Source organism: Delphinapterus leucas, chromosome 1 (genome assembly GCF_059928025.1).
Source record: "Delphinapterus leucas isolate spDelLeu-1000000601 "Yukka" chromosome 1, BTC_Dleu_Yukka2, whole genome shotgun sequence".
In the NCBI taxonomy this organism is placed as follows: Eukaryota; Metazoa; Chordata; class Mammalia; order Artiodactyla; family Monodontidae; genus Delphinapterus; species Delphinapterus leucas.
Genome location: NC_143129.1, coordinates 132805279 through 132824691, shown reverse-complemented (window position 1 = coordinate 132824691; position 19413 = coordinate 132805279). Strand labels below are relative to the sequence as shown.

Below are 19413 nucleotides of genomic sequence, written 5' to 3'. Positions count from 1 at the left end.
ACCGGGGGAACGAGCCCGTGTTCCCTGCATCGGCAGGCGGACCTTCAACCACTGCGCCACCAGGGAAGCCCGGGGGTGTGCACCTTTGATGGGCTTTCTACCTGTAGAAAATCAACTGTAATGCAAATGACTTGTTCACAGCAATGGAAATAAATTTTATCTGTAGAGATATAATTGATTTCCCTCTGGTGGAAAAGATAACCTCAAAATTTTAAATTCATTTCCCTATAGGATGTTAATCAGATTTTTTTGTTTTTTTAAACACAAGTCTGTGTTTTTTTTTGTTTTTGTTTTTTTTGGCTGTGCTGCGAGGCTTTTGGGATCTTAGTTCCCCAGCCAGGAATTGAACCCCCCCCACCCCCCCCCCCCCCCACCCCCCCACCCCCCCACCCCCGGCAGTGACTGAGTCCTAACCACTAGACTGCCAGGGGATTCCCCATAGATTTTTAACTTACTATTAGTAAAGAACTTTCTGACAGTGTGTACTATCTTCCAATTGATCCTTAAATCTACTTACCACCCAGCTCTGTGCCCTGGGAGGTTGATTTCTATGGATTACCTTGTGGGCACTCCTAACTCAGAGCTGGGACTAGAATGAGGCAAGAGAGACACCTAGGGTAACACATATAAAAAAGCAGTCACTCTCAGGCCCTGATAGAAAGTGCCTCCTTAAATGTGGTGCCCTAGGCACTTCTCTAGCCTCACTCTAGTCTCAGGCCTGTCTTAAACCCAGACTTCAGATTGATTTTAGCCAATAGCATTATAGTCAGAAAAGCACAAGAGGAGAGTGAGGTTCTGGTATTTATTATTACTACTGTAAGCAGATGAGGTAGGGGGTCCCCGGGGAAAGAAAACCAAGTATGGGTTTCTTGACATAAGACAAGTCATTTTTGGCCTAAGCCATTTTGGGATCTATTTGATGCTAGCCCAGGCTATTAGACTGAGTTCCAGGACAGTGGCTCAGGACTCAAGGGAAGACTGATGACTTGCGGTTTGAATTGCTCTGGTGGTTCTCTCCCTGCCACTCCATCCATATCCACACTCAATGTTATGTGATTGAATCGCAATCTTTGACAAGAGGCATTTTGGGAAAGTTCATTGGAAAATATATGTTGGAATTTGAGGAAGCTAAAGAATAAGGTCCATTTTCCCCACCCAAATTTGGGAGTAACTGGGAAATAGATGCAGCAGGTAGTTTGATGGCAATCATAACACAGTTCAAGCTGTTTGGAGAGTGTGGCTTAGGTTTGAGAGCTAAATGGACTTGTTTAGGACCGTGTTCTGCTTCCCTGTCTCCAAGGATGGGATTGTCCACCCAACGGAATGTTTGAGTCTGCAGAATGCACACATTTACCCCATATATTGCTGCTCCCTCTGAATTGGGTCAAAGAGGGAAGAAAAGAATCAATTCCCTAGTGTTAACAGCCTTTTAACAGATTAGTCCCATGCAGTCAAGAAACTTGGACTAATTGCTTCCACCCCTAATGAGGCTTCTCACTCCTCGATGGAGAAAAGTGGTGCAATGTGTAGGGCAGGAGACCATGGGTGTTACCACCCTTCCACAGGGCAACAAGAAGGGTGGGGGAATAAGTGCTCTTGTCCCTTACCTTTTGAATTTAATCATTAAGTTATGTTCAATCAGGGGTGTGTCTAGCACCCTTTGGAGAGGATTTTAGCAGCTATCAGGGAAGTCCTGCCCCTACCTTTATGAGATCACTCCAGCAGTGTACCTTTTTGGATTCTCCTAGGAATATTGGTTAATAGTGTTAATTTTGTGTTCAGAAGGCTCTGAAATACACATTAATCGTTATTTCACAGAAAAGAACAAACCTGATTCTGTATTGGATCTATTCCTTTAGCTCTAACCTTTGTGCTCTGTTGCCTGCGCCTAGTCATGCTGGCTCTGCACCTTTGTAAAACAGTGTTGCCTGTAACCTGAAAACTACACAACAGCCCATCCTCAAGGCTCTGCCTCCCTTGACCTTTATTTAAAGGTGTAACACTTTTCATTTATATAAAGTTGCAAAACAGAATAACAGTTGTCTTGTTGGAGGTTTATAGGCACCTCCATCATGACCAGACCTGCCTGGGCAGCTGCAAGAACAAAGGATTATCACATCCCCTCAGTGTGCAGCAACCAGCCACATCCCCTCGGCTCTTAGTATAAAAGAAGCCTGAATTCTAACTCAGGTAGGAGGCAATTTGGGACACTAGTCTGCCATCTTCTTGGTCTGCTGGCTTTCTGAATAAAGTCACTATTCCTTGCCCCAACACCTTGTCTCTCGATTTATTGACCTGTCATGCAGTGAGCAGTACAAGCTTGGACTCAGTAACAATTATATTAATTCAATTAACTCGGAGACAATGATGTGTCAAGAGTAAAAATTTCATTTCCTATTTTATTTCCCATCTCAAATTATGGCCAGCCCATCACCCAGCATAAGTCATCAGAGGCACTGTTATGAGATTAATACACTCCAGTAATAAAATGCTAACACAGAAATGCCCAATTTTGAATACAACTCCCTCAACTATAAAATTTCTTGTGAGAAATTAAATTCAAAGATTAAAGTCCCAAAGAGATTGTAATAGTCTGACCTTGTTGTGGAAACAATTGTACATTGTCTTAGTGACTTACAATGTCAAAAAATTATTTTTTGATCGTGTTACGTGAGGGCTATGTGTTGGTTGAGGCTCCTCTGGGCTTTGCAGGATTCAGCTTGCCTTGGTTCCGAATGTCTTCTCATACTGGCACCCAGGTTCAAGGAGTGGCCACTACTTGAGACATGCTGATCTCATGGTGGAGGACAGGAGAAAGAGGGGCAACGTTGAATCATGTAAGTCATGTCTACTCACATTCTATTGGTTAAAGTAAGTCCCATGGCCAAGCCCACGTCAGTGGAGTAGGGAGATACGCTCCAACTATGGAGACACGTGGAAAAGGTAGGGAGGAAATGAGTAATTGTGAACAAATTGAAAATATCGTAAACAAGTGTTTAAAAGTTTTGCCTTTATGAATTAAAGTCTCCAACCTCTACTTCTCTCCCATCTTTCTTACCTTCACTTCTGCCACATCTCTCTGACTTCTGCATTCCTCTGCTCCTAAGGGATCATGTGATTACATCAGGTCCACCAATAATTCCAAATAATCTCCATATTTGAGGTCAGATGGTTAATAAAACTTAAACCCATTTACAAAGTCCATTCACAGCTGTATCTAGTGTTTGAAAAATAAGGATCAGGAATCTTGGAGAGACACCTTTGAAATTCTACTTACCACACTGGCTTCAATAAGAAAATAAGAAAAATTATTTTTGAACTCATCTAGTCCTGGTGCTTGTCACTGTCTTCTAGGAAGTTGGTTTATTCAAAATATCCATTCCTAGGGGTCAATTCTGAGCATTTCTTTTTTGATATGAAATTAACCTTTTTTTTTTTAGACTTTCAAATGTGTTGGCATAAATTTGCATGTAATATTTCCTATGATTCTTTTGCTTGCTCCTACATCTATGGTTGTTTCTTTTCTCATTCATAATCTTATACTGCTTTTTTTGCTCCTTTCCCTTAAATCAGGTTTGAGAAGAGCTTATCCATTTTAGTGTGTTTTAAAAACAAACACAGAAAACAACAACTTTTGCTTTTATCTATTTTTTATACTGTATTTTTATTTCTAAAGTATTTTTAATGTTTATCTGTATTAATGTCTTACTCATAATTGCTTTTGGTTTGTTTTATATGTTTTCTGTTTTCCAAAATAAGAACCTCAGGATCCTTTTCACTGAACTCTTTTCACTAAGAAGAAAGAAAGAGGAAGAAGGAAGAAGGTAGAAATGAAGAAGAAGGAGGAGGAGGGGGAGGGGAGGATGGGAAGGAGGAGAAGGATGAGAGAGAGGAAAGAAAAATAAGACCTACACTTTTCTTTTAAACCAGCTTTTGCTGTTGTTCCATAAGCTTCGAAATGAAGTGGCTTCCTTTTCATTATTTTTCACTTTATAGTTTGAGTTTTGATTTCTTCTTTATCCTTTCCTTATTTTTAAATAGTTAATATATTTGGATTCTGTTTAAATTTGATTTCTTTTTATTGGGTTATTTTTTTAAAAGGTCTCTACATCCATTTTAAAAAAAATGTTAAGTGTTTTTGTGTAGCCTCGCACATAATCCATTTTCTATGGACAAAGTCAAAAATTTATTTTCTCTGTTTCAAAGAAACAACGAAACAGGGGTTTATATCCACTACATCAATTTTATTAATTGCATTATATAATTACTCCATATTCATACTTTTTTTTTAACCTGTTTAACTCTGAAAGAGGTGAATTGAGGTCTTCCACAATAATTTTATGTTTTTTAAGTTCTCCTGAGATTTCCAATAGCCTTTGCTTTATATAACTAACTGTTCTGTTGTTTGGTACATATATAGTGCACCAAAGATGCTGTTATATCTTTTTCAGATATTGTGTTTTCATTATTACATAAGGCATAAGGTCCTTCTTTGTCTTATTTATTGTTTCTAATCCTAAATTTTAACATCTGATATTAATAATGCCACTCCAATCTCTTTATGTTTCATTAGTCTGATATCTCCATCTTCACTCCTTTATTTTCAAGCTTTCTTTATTGTTTTAACGATATTTCTTATAAACAGTATACAGTCATCCGTTTGTATCAACAGGGGATTGGCTCCAAGGCCCCCAACAGATACCAAAATCCATCATGCTCAAGTTCCTTATATAAAATGGAGTAGTATTTGTATAAAACCTATACACATCCTCCCATATACTTTAAATAATCTCTAGATCACTTATAATCCCTAATACAATGTAAATGCTGTGTAAATATTTATAAATACAGTGTAAACGTAACTAGTTGCTGGTGCTAGGCAAATTCAAGTTTTGGTTTTTGGTATTTTCCAGGATTTTTTTTTTTTGGACTACTTTCTATCTGTGGTTGGTTGAATCCACAGATGTAGAACTCATGGATACAGAGAGCTGATTGTATAGTTAAGTGTTATTTTTAACTCAGTCTGAGAGTCTCTGTTTCTCAAAGAGAAAATTCAACCAGTTCAAATGTAGTATGACAGATACTTGATATCAATGTTTTTATGATATTATGTTTGTTCTTTCTCATTTTCCATACATTTTTAAATTAATTCCATTTCTCCTTATTTTGGAAGTCTTCTTATATTTTCTATTCAGGTAACAGTTAACTCTTCTATCAATTCAGATTACAATTGAGAGTAATACATACAACCAGTGTTTTATAAAAAATAGTGTAATGAGTGTGTGTGGGGAGGTGTCTGTGCTGCACTTGAATCAACTTAAGTGCTTTTATTATTTTTCTTGTCAAATTATCCCTGTCTCCTCTAGCATCTTTAACTGTTCTATTTATTTAATAGCTGATTGCTGAATGAGCTGGACTTGGCAGGATGAGCAAACAGGAAAAAACTTTATTTTTTCAGATTTTTTTCTGACTGTTAATCCTACAAAATTACTATGTTTGCTTATTCCTCCCCATCCCTAGGTGAAACCTCTGGCAAGCCTCATAATTTTGCCCTTTTCTCTATTACATCCTGCCTGGCTGGCCACCGTCTACTTGCTGTGCCCCTTTAGATAGCTTGTTGTTTTTCTTAGTTGGCTCAGGGAAGCTCAGGTCTGTTTTTTGCAATATCTAGTGACCACAGTTGTGTAAACGGTAGAAGGTAAAATCCTGCCCATTATGGACTGGTACTATAAAAGCAAGCAGAACACGACCTCTGTTGAGGCATCTGAAAGAAAATTCATGGACCTCTGACTTCCCAGTTTTTTCATAGGTTTACAGTTTCCTTGTTGGTCTCCTGGGGACCAATGAGACCAGGACCACTTACTTACACAGGACCAAAGACAACCCTTCCCTGGGTAATCCACAGATCCCAAATGCTAGCTAGTCCCTGGATACAGCACAACTTCCATTATTACCTTCTAACTCAGAGACTGGTTTCTAGGGCCATGTTCAGATCTCAGCATCAGAATAGAAACCATGTCTAATCTTGCACCCCACGTCTTGCAGATGCCAGCATCTATTTGGCTGAGGAGATAATAGATTAAATCTGAGAATGGAAGAGAAAGGTGCTGAGTTCATGTCACCATCTTCCCAGAATCCACTGCTCCCTGCTGTCCAGCTATGTCAATGGCCAATCTCAGCCAAATGGAATTTTTAAGTTGATTTAGTGCCTTTCTAAAGGATAAAACTCACAAGCTCCAGCAGAAACTTCCAAAAATAACATACAAAATCCTCAGTTCTAATTTGAGTCTACTTTGGGCTGAAGTCTGGACACTGACTGTAGCTAGGTTTAGCATTTAATTTAGAAAAGATGGTAGTAAGACACTTTGGGGAACATCTTTTAAGATGTTATGCTTACACTAAGAGCAGGAGAAAGGATGGGAATAAAAAGGGAAATTTAAATGAATGCTTACCGTACTCAAGATACTCCACACTGTTGTTTTAATCTTAAAAATGATAATACAGCAAAATAAGGTACTGTTGTCCTCATCTTAAGGCAGGGATACAGAAAAGTGAGACTCAGATAGTTTTACATTATTTGCCCAAGTTTACTCATAACTGCCCAAACCCAGGGCCTACACCTGTTTCTCTTGTACTGAATATCAGGAAACCCTACCGTCATTACTCGGGCTATTATTAGGTATATTTTCTCTTTCTTGTCATTTTTATTGTTAGTGGTTAAGAAGAGTCTGTGTTTTCTCTTCTGAGCCAGCAGGGTAGTTAGGGAAACTATTTTGCTTTGCAGTGAGCAGGGGAGGAGTGAATATGGGGGTGGGGTAGAGGTAGGGGGAGAGTGGATAAGAGCAAGCAAAGAGAGCAAGAGGGTCAATCCCTGTTTTCTGGAAAGAAAGAAAGAGGACTTCATGACTTTGAGTTTCTGCAGCTGCTGCTTCTCCTCCCCAACCAGTAACAAAAAGAAAGGTAAAGAGCCAGGGAAAGCGTGTATGTTTCTACCCTACTACTTCCTACATACCTGAACCCACCACCTTATCTTGAACCCTTTTTCTCTTGCTCTTCCCTCATTTACAAAGTCTCCAGTTACACTATCTTTCCTTCATCTCCATTTCCTCTACTTGTCATCCTATTTGAGAGCCAAAATCTGCCTCTACTGTGAAAAGATGTCCAAGAGTAACACTGATGACGCACAATAAAGAAAACCTCCAGTCAGTGGAAACAGAGAAGCCTGAACAAGTTTACCTCCTTACCCTGGAAAGTTTCCAAAAGACCTCCAAAACCTTCCTTTAACTGAAATGCTTCTAATTAACCTACTTCTCCTCAAGGACTAACAGTTAAGATTTTTTTTTTTCAAAGTCCTTAAACTAGCGGATTGCCAATGAACTCTTCAAATGCAACTTGTTTCTAAGGTGAATTCCGTCTTTATAGTGTTTGGGTTCACGAGAAGTTAATGAGTAGATAAAATAGCAATATAATAATATATTTAGAACTTTTAATCCTTTAAGGATTTGCTGCCAAAATTATTTATCTTATTAAAGATAAATTATTCTTTTAAATTATTTAGCAATTCAGAAAAAAGTCAAAGTTATACTTGGTAAAGGCATTATGTAGTAAAGAAGTTCCAACGTTTACTAACAAAAAGGTATTTGAAATTTTACGAAGTCTTTTAATTGCATGAATTGCTAATGTAATACTAGTTTCTAATGATTATCCAAAATGCTGCTACGACGATTAATTCCACATGCATCAAGTTAATGGTATATTTGTCTTGTTTGATATCCAATTATGGAGCAAGGTTATTGATGTTATTTGGCTTCCGTTATTTGGCAGATTTCCAGAGTCAGTCTGTGCCATTCTTGGTCCTGAATCTATTTTACTGTAGGAATGCTGATGATTGAGGGATCTAATTGAGATCAGAGAAATTCCTGAACTAGTTCCTCTTGTTGATCATTATTTCCTAATTTTGTCCTCTTATTTACTAAAAATAGTATACCACTGTTGGTTTGTAATTCCAATTTCTATGCTTTGTTTTCTTCTACCATCCACTAGAACATTACCATTTAGACAAGGATTTCTTCTGTGATCTTGGAACTTTATTTGCTTCCTGTTACCCAAATTTTGCTGTATAAACAATATTTTATGAGGTGCTTAATTTTTACTTGACAAGTTTAACAAATCATCCAATGGTGTTACATTATTTATTTTATGGACTTTGAGTATATTTTTTGAAGGCTTTGAGCAATATTTGACAGGCGAGGCACTCAATTTGCTCATTGTTTTTACTGTAGAAAACATTTTTTCAAATTTGCCAGTTTTAGCACTCATTTCTTGAATAACAGTTTTATCAAGGAAACCCACAGATTTTTTTGTTAGGCTGGAAAAAGTCTGTGAAAAGTTATAGAGTTTATTCCAAGATACGTTTTCAAATGTCTGCTTGCTAGTTTTCTTCCTTAGTTTATCATCTACAACTCTACGGCTTACTTCAAAAGATACTGCTTGTATAGCTTTCTTCTGTGTTGTAGGCAGAGTTCTTTTGGGTTTGGAAGGAGTAGTAGATTGACCTCTAGCTACAGATTTGAGCATTTCACAATTTCTTTCTAAAACAATATTTGATCTTTTATATGGGTAACCATTCCCACTTTCCATAGAATGGGGAGGAAGCCTGTTTTTTGTCAAAAGTAACATTTGTACATATCCAGTCTCATGGAAAATTATGGGATTTGTATCATTTTCTTCCTGTGGATTAAAGAAGAGAGTATTCGTCATCAGTCTGTTGAGGCAAGAAGGCTATAATTTTTAAAACATGAAAATAAAATCGTAAGGTATTCTAGAAATGACTACATAGAAGTTTTTAATATAAACAATAATGGTATTTAAACATATAAAAAAGATGTCCTTGTATGTGACACACTTCTTTCTCTTGACACTCTGTTCAGATGTTAGGAGTAAAATCTGAACTTTTGGCCTCCTAAAACCCTTTTTGAAATAGAGTGAGATATAAAGTCTTTATGTTTGGTGTTGTCACTGGGAAATACGATAGTTGGTGGGATGGAACATTGTTCTGTCATTTCTTAGGTTTCCATGTCCAGAAATAAGCAGCATACCAAAAAATGGATTGAGTCAAAAATCAAAAGAAATATAACTGATTATAAGCCAAAATTACAGTCTGAGTATCCTAATAAGTTCAGACAGTGGAAAATTTTCTTTAAAATAATTATATTCATTACTACACCCCAACATTTAGCACAATACTTAGCCCAATAAAAAGTGCTCAATATATATCTGTGGAATAAAATAGCCGAAGTAATAGACAGACTTAAAAATAGATTACTTTTATCACAGTAGTAGCAAAATCTGTATGTATGAGCTACTCACTGAACTCTTTTCCACATTTCCATTGTAAGGAAAAAAGATTAACTCCACAGAAACTCATCAAATACGAGTAGAACCAGTATTTAGTTTGTAAACTTTAAGTCAATGATTGCTACTTTTCTTTTAGAAATATAATTAATGAAGTAAGAAATTAGGATCATCTCATTGTATATTAGTGTCCTTAGTGTGAAAGGCATATTAATGCATATGATCACTGAAAAAATGACAAAAGATCTAGTTTTGCAATCCACTGGTGGTGCCCATGTTACCTATTTAGTGATAGTAGTAGAGGTCTGTCAAATTTTTGGTCTGTCTAATCAATACCTTAGGGAATTTTCCACCTTCCGAGTCAAAGTACACTTAGGTAGAGGCAAAAACTCGCTTTATCAGCCTCGCTTGAGGTTAGGGCGTAGGTGTGTGACCTAGGCTCTGCCACTCAGACACACCTAAGACACTCTTCAGTTCAGAAAAAGCAAGCATTTTGAAAAGTAGGCATTGTGAAAACTATTCTAGCGAGGATGGTGGAAGATATGTCTAGCGGAAGGGCAGCACCGGCAAAGATCTTAGAAACAGTGCCCCCTGCCCAGAGTCAGAGTTGTAAACTTTTATCTGTGACAACAGCATGGGCCCCAATGGAGCAACCTGGGGCTGTAACAGGGTTAGTCCTGATTGGAGAGCTTTCAAGCCAGATTGTCTCTCCAGCATCCTAGAGACTCTGAGCTACCAGATGGCCTTTAATAAATGTATTTTCTGGTTGAAATAGTTAAAATAGATTGATAGAAAAGTGAAACATAATCCAGTCATTAAAAAAATACCATCTTTATATTTCTTTTATAATCAAGAAAATTTGATAAATCGTTCTTTATAAAGAAAAACACAAAATTTTCAGCTGGTGCAGAGGAATCCCCAGATTTGGGGTGGAGGTTCTAAAAAGAACACTAAGAATTTGTGTTGTTGTCACTTCAGAATATGAAGCCAAGAGGGAAGGAAAATTTATCAAAGATTCTGGGCACTGGAGTATGACATTCCCACAAGGAGTAATAATACACATTTTTACTGAACAGTAGTAGATGTTTTTGCTACCGTGTAAGAAGTTGCTGTCTTTGCTGGACTAATGTTGATTATCTTGGCATTTGACTTTTTCAGTTCATCCTCAAAGCACAAGGGGAGCAAGCTTTTCTTTCTTACTGAGTACTCATTTAGCTGATCATTTCGGATGGATTTATTGTCTTTTGTACTAAAATCATTCATCTCTGGAGGAGATTTTATTCTGAAAATGAACACAAGTTCAGCATAAATGTTTATAGGGCTGATTTCAGCTTGTCTGTTCTTGTCTGCCTTTCCCATTCCTCAACGTCATTACTGCTATAGAACAAATGTATGGACACCAAGGGGGGAAAGCGGGGGCGTGGGGTGGGTGGGATGAATTGGGATTGACATATATACACTAATATGTATAAAATAGATAACTAATAAGAACCTGCTGTATAGCACAGGGAACTCCACTTCACTGTACAGTAGAAACTAACACAACATTGTAAAACAGCTATACCCCAATTAAAAAATATCACTACTGCTAACATCTCCCTCAAACCCTCTGCCATACTTTCAACCTGACAAGACCATCCTTTCCTGCTTGGTTTGTGGGGGAAAATAGCAAAAGCAGGGGTGGAAGCAAGACCGTAGTATGTGTGCCTCTTTGGTTTTTGAGCGGAGAGGAAGTATATTATGTAGGTTGAGGAGAACAACAAAGGAAGAGAGATATATTTGCCACATCCTTTGTTGAGATTCTGGGATGAAAGTGCTTTGCAGGGCAGCTTCCTGCCAACACAGGGTGACCCTAGCTTTGCTATCAGGATGAAATGGTGTGGTTAGGCAGAGAGAGGATATAGTTTTCATTCCAGATCTCCCTTGGTCCACATGTGACATGGACACTGAGATTAGGCTTGCAACAAGCTTGTCATTGCAGGGGTGCAGTGACCCATAGTAAAGGCTTGACTTGGGTGAGGTATAAATAGACAGTCTAAGAAGAGATGAAGACATGACAAGAACTAAATGAGTTCTACCACACTAGTGATAGTTGAGAGTGGACCCTATCCAGGTTCAGAGAGAATAGACTATGTGTTCATGAAGCACAAATGTCAGTAGCCACAGAACATCTAGGAATGAGGTCAGCAGTACAAGGGCACTGACCAAGATCCCTGGCCAAGTATCTTTTCCTCAATGTCACAAAGTCCAGTGAGCCCCTCACTCATATACTAAGATACCATGGTAGAAAGAAACAGAAAGACTGTGTTAAACTTAAAGAGGCTGTGCATTTTTACTCCAAACAAAGTTTAAAACACAATGGATTAATATGAATTTTTTTCATTACACAGGGTTTGAGGATCTCATGAGAAGTATCAGAACTATATAAAAATAAAAAGCTACTTTTTTTTCACATCCATGTTGTAGTGTAATTAAATTTGTAGCTACTATAAAAATGCAATTGTATTCTCTCCATTCATTTTTCATTGTCTTCCTCTCCATTTGACTGTGAACTTGCAGCAGATAGAGCATGTGCTCAAGGTCTGAATGTGACCTTGTGTCACATGTGTATGACCTTGTCTGAATGTGAATGTGACTAGCTGAGCAGTTTTAGAACGGTCATTGGATTGTAGTATGGGCCTAGATGGCCATGATAAGCCAGAATAAATTCATTCTGGTCTACAAGAAAATAAAAGGCAGAACTCTTCTTCTTAGAAACATCTTTGAACAAAATAAAATAAAAAATTTTAAATAAATTACCTTTTATTAACTTAATCTTCTAAGTGACCAACCAAATCAAATGATCCCCTAGGTTTTTTTTTCAGTTTGAGCTGAAATTATAAAAGATTTTCACAAAAGACACATATATATTATGGTATTTAGAAAATACTTTGTATAAAATATTTTTCAATGTAAAATAACATGGAAAGTACTTGGTATTGTGCTTGATCTGTAGTAGCTATTCAGTAAAAACTTCTCTTTTTTTTTTTGCAGTACGCGGGCCTCTCACTGTTGTGGCCTCTCCCGTTGTGGAGCACAGGCTCAGCAGCCATGGCTCACAGGCCTAGTTGCTCCGCGGCATGTGGGATCCTCCCAGACCGGGACACGAACCCATGTCCCCTGCATCAGCAGGCGGACTCTCAGCCACTGCATCACCAGGGAAGCCCAGTAAAAACTTCTTAAGTGAACAAGATAGAACTGGAAAAGACTGAGATCAAGGATCTAATGTCTGGCTAACATAAAACTGGTCTTGGGGGATTTTTGTTGAAGAAAGGCATTCCCAAATTTGCAAATCTCTCTAAAATGTAAAGTCATTATTAGCCAGTAGGAAGCCTCAGATGGTTAAACACTTGGTATGGAGAGAGGTCAGTTAGCACATGCCAAACAGACTTTGCCACCTGGCATGAATAAAGTGTCCAGGGCAGAACTCTTCCAAATATGCCTGCTGGCCACTCCAGCATTTCTCTACTTTCTTAAACATGTTCCCAGACACACATGCTGTTGGCAATAAATTCAGTTTTTTTCTTACCCTCAAGTAGTTTGTATCCTAGTGCAATGTTTCCCAACCTCTTCCACATAATGACAGACATATTAGTTTTATAGTCTTTGTTCAGTACACTGAGATAAACACTTGAGAACACTGGTAGCCTGGCTACCATGGGGCCAACTCCACAGTTTTGAAAGCTGAAGGATCAACATTTCAGCACACCTATAACCCTCTCTGAGCACAAAATTACCACAGTTTATTGGTTAGGAAGCTCTGTTCTAGAGAGAGGAAATAGTCAAAAAACCAACCAACCAACCAACAAAACATATATATAAAATAATTTCAGCTACTTGTAAGTAGTACAGAAAAATATAAACATAATACTTCATCTAAGGTGGCTATGGGAGACCTCTCTCAGAAGGGGATATTTGAGTTGAAATCTGAGAAAGGGAAGGAGACAGCCAGGTGAAGAGCTGGGGGAATAGCAAGTGTAAAGGTCTGAGTATGCAACCAGCTTGGAATGCTCACTGGAAGGCCAGTGTTGCTGGAGTGCAGTGATGAGGAGAGTGGAGGACGATGAGATGAGACAGGTGTCAGGGGCCAAAACATGTGAGGGCCCATGTAGAACAGCCCGCCACTGCTGTCAAGGAACATTTCAGAGAAGATGTGCATCTGAGTAGAACTTAAAGGATAATGCGGTAAACAGAGGGTTGCCTACTTAAGAGTCTTTTTTCCCCCTTTTTTGCTAACAGAACTCCGATCCTATTCATTTTTCTCCAAGCAACCCTGTCCTCCAAGGGAGGCTGAGCGCCTTCCTAAATCAAGGGAATGAACCTGGAATAATCTAAGCCTGTGCTTTTCAAAATGTGAGCTACAACCCATCAATTTAGACAATAAATCAATTTAGCATCTCCTGACCAACATTTTAAAAAGTAGAATAGAATAGAGTGTATCACATAGATCCTTAGTAACAGTTGTTCAAAACACTAAAATACTGCAATCAATTTCAACTAACAGAAAGACAAATAATTAGGGGTCTATGAATCTGAATCTTCTCCTCCACAGATAGATAGATTGATAGATACATATAGATATTGATATAGATATCAATCATTGTGATATAAAAAGTATGTCATACTGTGGGTTGTGTTAAAAGCTGATAATGATTTACTGGTTTTTACATATGAGTGTATGAAGCTATTCTAGCCAAAGAGACACCAGGGGAGGTCTGCTGGAGGGCTTTGGGGAGCATTTTCCTCATTCTTACAAAAGGGTCAAAGAGGGACTTCCCTGGTGGTCCAGTGATAAAGAATCTGCCTCACAATGTAGGGGACGCAGGTTCCATCCCTCATCAGGGAACTAAGATCCCACATGCCACGGTGCAACTAAGCCCGTGTGCCACAGCTACTGAGCTTGCACACCTCGACTAGAGCCCGTGTGCTGCAAACTACAGAGCCCTTGAGCCCTAGAGCCTGTGCACCACAACTAGAGAGAGAAAACCCGCACGCCACAACTAGAGAGAAGTCCACGCACCACAAGGAAGAGCCTGGATGCCGCAACGAAAGATCCCACATGCCTCAATGAAGATCCTGCATTCCAACTAAGACCCCACGCAGCCAAAAGTAATAAAATAAATCTTTAAAAGAAAAAAAGGGTCAAAGAGCTTTTCTCCTTCTCAGTGGGTGCTGTTACCAGTTATCTTCAATAGTGGTCACCATCTTGTACAGCAAGGCTAGGAGGACAAGCTAGTTGCTGAGACAGTAGAGGCGAGTTGAGGAAAGATGGAGAAGATGGATATTTGATGGCATCATTAAACCCTTGAATTAACCTAGAGCTGCCTTATTGATGGACTTCTTGTTATTTGAGATTATAAATATCTTTTTTGTCTAAATCATATGTAGTTAGTTTTCTTTTAATTGCAGCTAAAAGTGTCCCAACTATTCAAGATGAATAGGAATCTATCAGGAGAAGTATGTTCTGAGCATAAAGAACAGAGTGGGTCAATCACACAGTAGTTGGAACAGACTGTTTGCTGTGATTAGACTCAGTATAAGCAAAGGACAGAATAGACGACTGGAAAGATATTATATGCCATACTAAGGAATCTAAGCTTTACCATTTTTGTTATAGAGTCTTCAGATGTTATTAAGTAGTGAAATAATGTGGTAATATGATTAGATACTGATATTCCTTGGCTAAAGATTTTCTTAATGCCTATATCTTAAAGTTAGATGCAGTTAATTTTCAGTTACTTCAATATAAACACACAATGTGTATACCTGTAAATAGAGTCTTTTTCATTCTTATAAGCATTAGACTGAATGCTGGGTACAGGAGAAAAGATTGTAGAACCCAATGTTCTTCTACATTGTTGTTGTCTGTGCTGTGAATACAGTTCATGGAAGGGCTTAGCATGTTCTTCCTAAACATAAAGAAAAGGGGAAACTATCTTAGAAATTATTTTTTCCATGTCTATATTGTAAATAATTTATACTTGATTATTCATATTTGGAATAGCTAATTATGATAACTAACAGCTGACTAGATCTTTAAATAATTTCAAATATAATGATTATTTAATCCTCAAAAAAAAAAGCCCTATGAAATAGATGTTATTACCACTTCTTAGATGAGGGAACAAATCTACAGAAATTTAAAAATTTGCCTATGCTCACACTTTTTACTAACTTTTATTTTCTTTGTCTCTAAAACTTAGCCATTATTTTCATATAAAATGTATTTCTCCAAATGCAGAGAAAGTCTAAAGTTTAAGTACTGAGAAAAAAAAACCCTCTTGGTTTAAACAGAAACTTTACTGTCTCATACACAGAGCAGGTACAGCAGAATAGTTCTGAGTAAAGGGGGAGAAACTGGAAAAAAGTGATCCAGCTTTACCTAGTGTCTCAGATTGTCTCTGTATATTTCTATTTAAATATAATTATTTAGATACCCAAAATAAACATGCATATGTAAGTATAAACTGTGTAACTTGTGACTGTCCATCAACCAACCAAACAAATATTTGTTTAGTACCTACAATTTTTTTCACACTAGGCACAGAATATATTTCATTCTGGATAATATGAGATAAAAATTTTAAATATGACAAAAATCCAGGCCATAAAGAATTCACATTCTAAATATATATGATTAGCATACATGAGTCATTGGCAAATAATGTAATAAGATAATATCACTAAGAACCAAACCAATCAATACAATCTTTAAATGGGGAGGAGTTTAGAAGAGAGGGCTGGAATAGACAGGAAACATTTCATCAGTGAGGAAGAACTTAATGCTGGGATTTGGAGATAAGAACATATCAGGAGAGGCCAACAACATATGTCCAGGGTATTCATAAGACAATCAACAGCATATTCAAAGTCAGGTGGGGCAGGGGAGCATTTATCATTTGTAGTGTACAAAGGGTAAGTTTCAATAGTCAAGAAGGATGGTTGTGAGAGGGATAGACTATCGATGTCTTCAGAGTCAAACAGATAAACTTTAACCTAAAGAAAATGGCCAAAATTGACTTGAGAAGTAGAAAATTTGAGCATACCAATAATTCTTAAAAGAAATGTAAAGAAGTTTCAAATAACTACCTTTAAAAAAGTAACCCAGCCCAAATAGATTTATACATAGGTTCTTTCAAATTTTTATGCAACAAACAATTCTTATGCAATATAATGTCAGTTAAATTAAAAAATAAATAACAACAAAGACTTTTCAGTTCTTTTCATAGCTGACATAGTCTTGACACCAAAGTCTGAAAAGATAATGCACCAGAAGAAGCCTACAAGCTAATTTCACATATGACTTCAGGTGATTTCACAAATTCAAAATAAAATACTACTCAATACTGTACTAATGGAACAATTTGTAATGGCCAAACAAAATTATCAAGAAATTAAAAGCTCCTGGGCTTCCCTGGTGGCGCAGTGGTTGAGAGTCTGCCTGCTGATGCAGAGGACACGGGTTCGTGTCCCGGTCCGGGAAGATCCCACATGCCGCAGAGCGGCTGGGTCCGTGAGCCACGGCCGCTGAGCCTGCGAGTCCGGAGCCTGTGCTCCGCAACGGGAGAGGCCACAACAGTGAGAGGCCCGCATACCGCAAAAAAAAATAAAAGAAATTAAAAGCTCCTAATAGTTCTAAGTTATTATAATTTATGTCCCAATAGATCAAAGGAGAAAAATAATGTAATTATTTTAATAGCTGTAATATTTAAAATACATTTGATAAATTCAGTAACCATCATTGATAAGAACTGTAATAAAACTAAAGAGAATACTTTCTTAATATGATAAAGAATATCTTAGCAAAATTTTAAAAATTATACCCATATAAAACCAATAACTAATATGGTTAATGACAATACACTAGTCTGTGGCATGACAATAGTGACACCTATCATCACTATTATTTATAGATGTTTAGGAAATATTGAGCAATGCAGTAGGAAAAAATAAAGGAAGTAGTAAAAACTCTGGAAAATTCTTATTCAATATGGCTGAGTAAGCCTCTATCAGAGCCACTCTCTCTCAGATAAAAACTATAAACTCTAGACAAAATACTCTAGAAAACACACACACATACACACACACACAAGTTGCCTGAAGGTCCTGGAGAATGAACAAAAGCAGGTGACAAAGAAAAAGCATTGAAACTTGGAATTACTGACTTCCGTAGAGTGAAGTTTCTATTTTTATGGCTTTTAGTTTGAAGGCAGGCCAAAGTATAGGACATCTAAATCTCTGATAGAAAACTTAAGTTCTTCCTGGCCAGAAGAACCAGAGGAAAAAGTTCAGGCTGACCAAAACTTCTGGGAAATGAGAAAGGAATGATAGAAAGAAGAGTGCCAAAGATGATAGCCCCATCTTTTATGTATAAACCCTGTCCAAGTCTCTTGCTGACCCATGAACGATGCATGTTTAGGGAAAACTGCAAGCAGTGCGGCTAAGGATATAACAACTGAACTGAAATTTGAGCTGCTGCTATAGAGACAGAGTATATTTTGAGCCCAACCAAGTTAGCTGACTGCTAAAACAGTAACATTATTACTCTTTGTTGGAATATAACAGACTCTGGAGTCTCCACATTATAACAGTTGTGGTGTCCAGGATAAATCCAACTTAACATACAAAGACCAGGAAAATGAAACCTAGTCTCAACAGAGAAGGCTATCAATCAAAACCAACCTTGAAATGACCCAGATGTTGGAATTATCAGATTTTATGGCTGCTATTATAATTATGCTAAATGAAAAAAGTAAAATATGTTCGCAGTGAATGAAAAAAAAGGAAATCTTAGAGAAATAGGAACTATTTTAAAAAATGGAAATTCTAGAACCGAAAATATATAATACCTGAAGTAAAAAAACTCACTGGTTGACTTTAAAACAGAATGGAGACATCAGAGCAAAGAGTCAGGGAACTTTAATACAGACCAATAGAAGTTACCCAATATGAAAAAAGAGAGGAGAATTTTTTTTTTTAGAGGGATTCAGAGACATATGTGTCCCTGTGAGAAAACAATAATGAAAAGTCTGGGCCTGCTCACCTACCCTGTGATCTCAGGCCACAAGTCTCTGGACAGGAGGCTGGCTGCTGTAGGAACTCAATAAATACTTGCTGAACTCAAAAAAGAAAAGTCTGATATATGTGTAACAAGAATCCCAGAAGGACAGGAAAGGTAGAATGGGGTAGAAAAATATTTAAATAAATAGTGGTGAGATGAAATGGTGAGATGATCTTAGTTTGATGAAAGACATAAATTTATAAATTCCAGAAGCTTAATGAACCCTAAGCAGGATAATTAAGAAGAACATCATGCTTAAGCACATAATCAAACTGCTGAAAACCAAGTATGAGGAAAACATCTTTAAGCACCCAGAGAAAAACAAGTTATACACACAGGGGAACAATTCAAAATACCCCTGACTTCTCATCAGAAACTATGGCGGTCAGAACTGTGAAGGCCAGTAGATATTGGAACATCATCAATATGCTAAGAGAAAAAACAATTATCAGCCAAAATTTTGTGTCAAGTAAAAATTTCCTTCAGAATATCCTTAAGACACTTTCAGTTAAAAGAAAACAGAGAATTTGTTGCCAGCAGACCTTCACTACAAAATATACTTAAGGGAGTTCTTCAGGATAAAGGGAAATGATACCAGATGGAAATATATCTTCAGGAAGTACTAAAGAGCATCAGATCTGGTTGTATTTGGTTGTTTTTTTACTCTGTTAATTTCTTTGAAACATATAGGAGTGTTGAAAGCAAAAATTATAATATTGTCTTATGAGGTTTATAGTAATACATGAAAACTATATTATGAAAGACAGGGTTAGTAAATGGATTTATACAATTTAAAGGCTTCTAAATCTTTATGTGAAATAGTACAATTTTACTCTAAGTAGGCTTTGAAAAGTTGATGATGTATATTTTAATCCCTAAAGATACCACTAAAAAATCCAAACACAAAGAGGTACAGCTAAAAGTCAATAAATTAAAATGAAATATTAAAAAATATTCAA

The 19413-nt window shown here is 37.3% G+C and overlaps 1 protein-coding gene across 1 annotated transcript in view; it reads right to left on the bottom strand.

The window, feature by feature from the left end:
* Positions 1–546: 546 nt before the first annotated feature.
* C1H1orf141 (chromosome 1 C1orf141 homolog) overlaps positions 547–19413 on the bottom strand; it is a 53631-nt gene continuing 34764 nt past the window's right edge. The window contains 4 exon segments of the mRNA XM_089921254.1: positions 547–8730; positions 10450–10636; positions 12154–12230; positions 15162–15298. Of these exon segments, the coding sequence (XP_089777380.1) occupies positions 8143–8730; positions 10450–10636; positions 12154–12230; positions 15162–15298 (989 nt within the window). The 3' untranslated portion in view covers positions 547–8142.